The 7,640-nt window shown below is 39.8% G+C and overlaps 1 protein-coding gene and 1 long non-coding RNA gene across 2 annotated transcripts; both read left to right on the top strand.

Moving 5' to 3' along the window:
- Window positions 1-780: 780 nt before the first annotated feature.
- LOC132115124 (endonuclease domain-containing 1 protein-like) lies at window positions 781-4,959 on the top strand. Its single transcript, XM_059523526.1, has 2 exons — window positions 781-1,095; window positions 3,601-4,959. Exons 1-2 carry the CDS (start codon window positions 781-783, stop codon window positions 4,957-4,959), a joined length of 1,674 nt encoding a protein of 557 aa, XP_059379509.1.
- A 502-nt stretch (window positions 4,960-5,461) lies between these two features.
- Window positions 5,462-7,080, top strand: LOC132115123 (uncharacterized). The gene is made up of 3 exons (XR_009425414.1): window positions 5,462-5,637; window positions 6,053-6,801; window positions 6,968-7,080. It is a non-coding gene; the product is annotated as an uncharacterized LOC132115123 (long non-coding RNA).
- Window positions 7,081-7,640: the final 560 nt, after the last annotated feature.

Raw genomic sequence — 7,640 nt, 5'->3', positions numbered from 1 at the left:
AACTGTAAGAGAAACAGAAAGCAAAAGCAACATGATTGTCAGCACCCACAGCTGCTGACATAAATAGTTCAGTACTTTCATTTTCCCTGCAGCAGACAAGCATTTCCTGTAAATGAAATAACTTTTAGCCACTCCTTGTTATCAGTTGATCTGCATGACATCCGAATATCTTCAGTGTAATAGACTGATGAAATCTTTGTCTACCTTAGACAATTCTGAACTTTGTATAGATTCACCACATCACACAACATCAAGCTTTAGGTTTAAGACACATCCTGCAGCGGAGACCTAAACCAGGAAGTTGGTCACCAGATAACACGGTAACCAGTTAAACCGTAACACGGGTAAGTGTGTTTCTCTTCTCTCCTGTTTATGGTGTTTTAAAAAAGTGATAAAAGTGTGTTTAAGTTTTTCAGATGTAAACGTTTGTAGTGATTATATCAACACATGTGCAGTGAGTTAGAATTTGGTATATGTCCGATGGATACTTTGTTGAGTACTTATCGTTGTGCCTCGTGCCTCGTAACACACAGTTACCCTCATTTTATGTTTTTCTTCAGTGGTTTATGTCTGCAGTGTTTTCACCCTGTCTTATAAATACATTTTTATGTATTTCTCAGACACGAATATCATTGCTGCGGAGAATAAAAGAAAGAACAGATAACCAGAGTCTTGTCGTCGTCCATTTGAAATTTGTGACTGTCTTGTGGGATGTGTTAAGGCCACATCGGGGTCAACAATCGTTACATCTGCTCTATAACACAGGAGCAGCTTCACATCATGATTGTTTTGGGTCTGATCACCTGTATCGTGCTGAGAGCATTCACTGCTCAGGCAAAAGTGGATGATAGCTTTGCTGAGTGTTTATGGTTTTTCTACAAAGAAACAGAACCAAGCGGAATGGATCCAGATGCCAAGAAAATCTGTCAGATGCTGAAAAATGAAGAATATGATTATACTTATTGGTACTCTAACATTTATTATGCTACTCTGTACTCGGTTCATCACAAGATCCCTCTCTACAGCGCCTACACATTGGACCCTGCATGCTTAATCGAACCTGAAAGGAGAAACATCTGGCACCTCGAGCCACAGGTGACCTACTTTCAGAGTTGGGAAGATTAATTTGGGAATGTAATAGGTCACAGATTACCCTATTTAAAATGTAATAAGTAGTGCAACTATTTCAATTTCTTTATTAAAGTAACTGATTACTTTTGATTACTTTTCTAAATTTCTAATGAATATTTTCAACTGTTAATAATTTTCCAGACATTTACCAGGCAGGTTTAACCTTGCTGATTACTGTCAGACTTTCAGAATCCTTCAGCATTTGAATTAAGATAATAATTAATAATAAATAAATAATAATTTAAAAACACAGTCACCACAAAATCAGACATACCGCCTTTTACTTGAGATCATTCTGAGGTTAAATACAGATTTAAAATCAAAAGATATAGTTTAACAGCTATGATACTGTTTATGAAATCAAATCTTACCTATGTCAGGAAACATTGGCATCTAACAATGCCTTGGGAAAAAAACTGTTAATTTAATAAATAAATAACGCATGCACATCAATCAAAAAGGAAATGAAAGGTATCAAATAAGCATGTGTCCTAAAACAATTGGTGTCTGTTTGTATGATATGATAGTTTTCTCAAAAGAAATTGTAAAATGCTGATGCAGTGCGAATGCTCTGCGTGAGCAATTAGTGCAAATTGGGAAAGAAATCAATTAAAACTGTACTTGTATGTAAATATTCAGACGCTACCTCCTTTGTAATCATTAACATTTTCATAAGTATGAAAGTATAAGTATTAATTAAATTACATATTTTTTCTTATTAACTGTAACTGATTATACAGGTCCTTCTCAAAAAATTAGCATATTGTGATAAAGTTAATTATTTTCCATAATGTAATGATAAAAATTAAACTTTCATATATTTTAGATTCATTGCACACCAACTGAAATATTTCAGGTCTTTTATTGTTTTAATACTGATGATTTTGGCATACAGCTCATGAAAACCCAAAATGCCTGTCTCAAAAAATTAGCATATTTCATCCGACCAATAAAAGAAAAGTGTTTTTAATACAAAAAAAGTCAACCTTCAAATAATTATGTTCAGTTATGCACTCAATACTTGGTCGGGAATCCTTTTGCAGAAATGACTCCTTCAATGCGGCGTGGCATGGAGGCAATCAGCCTGTGGCACTGCTGAGGTGTTATGGAGGCCCAGGATGCTTCGATAGCGGCCTTAAGCTCATCCAGAGTGTTGGGTCTTGCGTCTCTCAACTTTCTCTTCACAATATCCCACAGATTCTCTATGGGGTTCAGGTCAGGAGAGTTGGCAGGCCAATTGAGCACAGTAATACCATGGTCAGTAAACCATTTACCAGTGGTTTTTGGCACTGTGAGCAGGTACCAGGTCATGCTGAAAAAATGAAATCTTAGTCTCCATAAAGCTTTTCAGCAGATGGAAGCATGAAGTGCTCCAAAATCTCCTGATAGCTAGCTGCATTGACCCTGCCCTTGATAAAACACAGTGGACCAACACCAGCAGCTGACATGGCACCCCAGACCATCACTGACTGTGGGTACTTGACACTGGACTTCAGGTATTTTGGCATTTCCTTCTCCCCAGTCTTCCTCCAGACTCTAGCTGGCACCTTGATTTCCGAATGACATGCAAAATTTGTCCAAAAGTCCAGTGGTGCTTCTCTGTAGCCCAGGTCAGGCGCTTCTGCTGCTGTTTCAGGTTCAAAAGTGGCTTGACCTGGGGAATGCGGCACCTGTAGCCCATTTCCTGCACACGCCTGTGCACGGTGGCTCTGGATGTTTCTACTCCAGACTCAGTCCACTGCTTCCGCAGGTCCCCCAAGGTCTGGAATTGGTCCTTCTCCACAATCTTGCTCAGGGTCCGGTCACCTCTTCTCGTTGTGCAGCGTTTTTTGCCACACTTTTTCCTTCCCACAGACTTCCCACTGAGGTGCCTTGATACAGCACTCTGGGAACAGCCTGTTCGTTCAGAAATTTCTTTCTGTGTCTTACCCTCTTGCTTGAGGGTGTCAATGATGGCCTTCTGGTCAGCAGTCTTACCCATGATTGCGGTTTTGAGTAATGAACCAGGCTGGGAGTTTTTAAAAGCCTCCGGAATCTTTTGCAGGTGTTTATAGTTAATTAGTTGATTCGGATGATTAGGTTAATAGCTCGTTTAGAGAACCTTTTCATGATATGGTAATTTTTTGAGATAGGAATTTTGGGTTTTCATGAGCTGTATGCTAAAATCATCAGTTTTTAAACAATAAAAGACCTAAAATATATCAGTTGGTGTGCAATAAATCTAAAATATATGAAAGTTTATTTTTTATCATTACATTATGGAAAATAATGAACTTTATCACAATATGCTAATTTTTTGAGAAGGACCTGTAGTTGCATCTATTTTGTAATTAAATTACTTTGTTTTGTCATAGCAAACAATATGAAAAATTCACCCTATGAAACTAAGAAGGAAAAAACGTGTCAAAAGTCTTTTCTTACAAGTGATACAACATCAAATGAGCATCTAAAATAATATTTCTTCTGCAGATTTTTCATCCTCAATCACCAATTCATTATATGGTCCCTGAGAATCGATATACTCAAAACCTTTTTAAAGGAAATCAAGCCATCAGCAGTGACTACAGTTACACAGGATATGATCGTGGACACCTGAACCCCAACAGCTTCCAATATGATGACGGCCGAAAAGCGACGTTCACACTGACCAATGCTGCACCTATGATCCGGCGTTTCAATCAAAAACACTGGAAGAACTGGGAGGGCAAGCTAAGGGATTATTTATTAAAGAAACTTAACAGGTCTCGTAATTTAGCAACAGCTTTCATTGTCACAGGTACAGTACCTGATCCCAATGTACGGATACCACACAGGGTAACTTCTGATGATCCTCCAAGGGTGACGGTGCCTTCACACATCTGGACTGCCGTCTGTTATAAACACCTCTCTAATGACAAAAAGTCCTTTTCCTTTGGCTATATTGGGAGAAATCACCCTGAAGAGCCTGACATACGCCTGATGAGAGTCTCAGACCTGAATGATGAACTCAGTGGACTCTACAGTAAGCTCTCAGGGACTAATCAGTCAATTCAGATTTTTGCTGATGATTGTTTTGGTGACAATACTAGATTATTTGAGGTTCAAAGCGTTTTTCAGAAATTCATTAATATACCAGTGAACCAGGTTTTAGGCATAGAAAATATGTGTCCCGCGATGAAGAGAAAATTCAGCAGTGACAGTACATTTTTAAAACAGTTCAAGTTTAACGGGAATACAGGAAGGATATCCTTTGACACCATGAGCACTTACTACATTCTGGCAGAGATGCTGAAGATTTATACTGGAAGTGCTTGTCTTATTACTTATGCCAAACCACTAAAATTTGTGCATGATGAGCTCAGAATAAGGGAGGTTTCTGCATGGTCAGACGCTGTTGAATGCCTGCTAGTCCCAGAGAAGCAGATGATTGCAGCTGATGGCTCACACTGCTCAAGCCCCTCAGAATCTGATTACAACTGTCAATGCAACACAGGAAGTGAAACCAAGCCCTGCTGCTCCTCTCCCTGCCTTTACCAGGATGATCTCAAGGGCTACAGGTGTTACTCAGACCAGACGCCGATAGAATGCTCTCCCCGGTACTCACTCATCACATATAATGGAAAGACTTGCTTGAATGATTACCCCTGTGCTACATATGGCTATGACTACTACTGGTGTAAGATTAGCCTTGGTTATATTAAAGATGACTGGGACTACTGCAGCCCTCCGCTGTGGAACAGTGAGACTAAAAACGGGAAGAAGTGTCGCAGCATCACCGCCTGTGCAAACTATGGTTACAAATATACATGGTGCTATACAGATGATGATGACAACTGGGATTACTGCTGAAGAAACTGTAGCCAGTAGATGGTATACAGAGCTTATTACAATTAATAATGATTGTAAGATTAAAGTATGAGCTTGCAAAGTTGATTGTGATTGTACTTGCATTGCTTACAAGCATATAGCTAGTCTCTTACAGGGTTGCCAGCTCTCACGCATCTGGCATGACACTCACGCTTGGACTTCAGCGTAAGATTGATGCTGAAAGCGTGAGTGTCACGCCAGATGCGTGAAAGTTGGCAACCCTGCTCTTATACGAGCTTCTGAAATTAACACCAGTGTAACAGAGTTAGAATTGTATTTAGTTTTATTGTGAATCCTCCTGCATTCAGCAGCAGTTATTCATTTCATGTTAAAATTTTGCCCTCATGTGGTTTGTTTGGGAGCTGCAGACAAAAATGCGTGGTTTGACGGAATATAGCGTAACACACACTGACTTATATATGACTGGATCGCTCATCGCGTTCTAAACTGCCATCAGACAGTGAAGCCACTTCCAGCAGGTGGGAATTTTCATGACTCAAAGTTGTCCTGAGGGCAGAAACGTTTGTGATTGGTTCAATCTGACAACCAATCACAAGAGGGGAGAGAATTGCAGAGGCGGAGCCACCATTTCCAATCTCAACTGTCAAAAAGTCCCTCCGCGGTGCGCAGGCAAGAGGAACTGGTGGTTATCATTTCAAAGTAAGTTTTTTAAAAACAAAAACGTAATATTCTCGAAAATGGAGCATTGTATGTGCACCTATGTGTTACCCCCCCCCCCCCCCCCCCGCTTTCATCATAGTATATCATAGTATAATTGTGCAGCTTGTAGCTTAAGGATAGGCTAGTCAACTGTTTCAGAAGCAAGCTAGTGTTGTAGCTTGCATTAAAATGTTGCAGTCATAGATATGGTGGCTGTTGCCAGCGGTTCTTATCACAAAAATGTTGAAGAACAAGATAAAATTTAGAAAAACGTCACCTTTAGGGGTGTAACGATACGCGTATTCGTATTGAACCGTTCGGTATGAGGCTTTCGGTTCGGTTTTCGGTAGGCTACGCAAAACCGAACGGTTCATTGGACCATTTTTCCTGCCGACCAAAATTTCGTTATTTTCAGATGAGCACGCTCATAATGTAAGAGATGCCGGCGCAGCCACAACATTGCCCAACATCAAATGGCAAACGTAATGCAAGTGGAACGAAACTGCTCGTTATTGTGTGGTTGAAGGACCGTTTATCAGTTTGGACCAGTGCAGCGCGAGCCGATCGTGATCATGCGACACTGTCACTACACAGCGCTAAGAGATCCAGTAAAGAAAGCATTTGAATTCGCCACAGAAGTAATAACATCGCTGCAAGATCTAGTGAGAAACATTCTCATTTCTCCGTTATTAACGGATCAATAATGCTTTCAAGTAACATTACGCCGGTTTTATTTTGACATTGTGAATACAATTGCTGCCCTCAAATGTTAATCTGAACTAAAAATAAACCTTTAACTACTACAATATTACATTTCATTTTTTCCAATGAGCTTTTTTTGTTTTATATGCTCGATGTTAAATTTAAATTTGTATTTATAAATTTAGTTAAATTTATAAATTTGGCTTTTCTTCATGACTGTTTAGTCTCATCTGGTCCCAGGGCAGACAGATATTTCTAGATTTTGGCTTTTCTTCATGACTGTTTAGTATCATCTGGTCCCAGGGCAGAGACTATTGTTTCCCACAATTTTGTCCCAGAGCAAGGGAATCCCTCCTGGTCTCAGGGCAGAAGTCATATTTTTCTCTTCTCAGGGCAATATAGTTGGACAAAAGGGAGTCAACTGTCTTTTCTGGTCTCAGGGCAGAAGTGGTCTGAGGGCAGGTGAATCTCTCCTGGTCTCAGGACAGAAGTAATATTTTTCTGTTCTCAGGGCAACATAGTTGGGCAAAAGGGAGTCAGCTGTCTTCTCTGGTCTCAGGGCAGAAGTGGTCTAAGGGCAGAACGGTGAATCCCTCCTGGTCTCAGGGCAGAAGTGGTCTGAGGTCAGGACGGTGAATCTCTCCTGGTCTCAGGTCTGCACTGATCCCAGGCTACCCTGCCCTGGCTTAGAATTAGTTTGAGGCCAGTGTCTTTTCCTCCATTTAAGTTTTGCCTCAGGGATGTAAGTATCATAGTTATAGGTATTCATAAGTATCCAATTTAATGCTTCAGCAGAAATACATGTTTTTAATTTTTGTCTTTTGTCTTTGTCTTTAAAGGGAAACTTAACCAAGCCAAATAAACACTAAGTTATTCAAAATTATATTTTTCCTAATCTATGTTACTCATTGGCATCATCTGCATACATAATGATATAATTTGCATACATCCGACCAGGAAGAGCACATTCCAGTATTTTTTTTAGCTGGTGTTTTTAGAACGATTAGACACATGGGCAACACAAGGTCTGAGCACTTGCAAGATTGTTTTTATGTAATAGGCCCATGATGAGGCTGTAGCCTACCAAAAATTTGTGAAATAATGAGAAGTGCTGGTGCTGATGTGACATAAAACATCATTGGCATGGCATTCAACACAACTAGGCTATTTATAAATTGTATAATATGTGGCCCCGACTTGCCTCAACATAGTACATGTGTCTAAAACTTTTGCCCATATGCTCTAGTTGCCCATTTCAGCCTAGTGTGACATCACTAACTCACAGATAAGCACTTGAAACA

This window comes from Carassius carassius, chromosome 34 (genome assembly GCF_963082965.1).
Source record: "Carassius carassius chromosome 34, fCarCar2.1, whole genome shotgun sequence".
Lineage (NCBI taxonomy): Eukaryota > Metazoa > Chordata > Actinopteri > Cypriniformes > Cyprinidae > Carassius > Carassius carassius.
Note: the sequence above shows the minus strand (reverse complement) of the source record. Positions and strands in the feature narration are given on the sequence as shown.

What these genes read in the sequence shown, in the direction of transcription:
- LOC132115124 (XM_059523526.1), top strand. Translation starts at nt 781, where the DNA reads ATGATTGTTTTGGGTCTGATCACCTGTATCGTGCTGAGAGCATTCACT. An exon ending in TCTGGCACCTCGAGCCACAG is followed by an intron (nt 1,096 to 3,600) that starts GTGACCTACTTT and finishes TTTCTTCTGCAG; the next exon opens with ATTTTTCATCCTCAATCACC.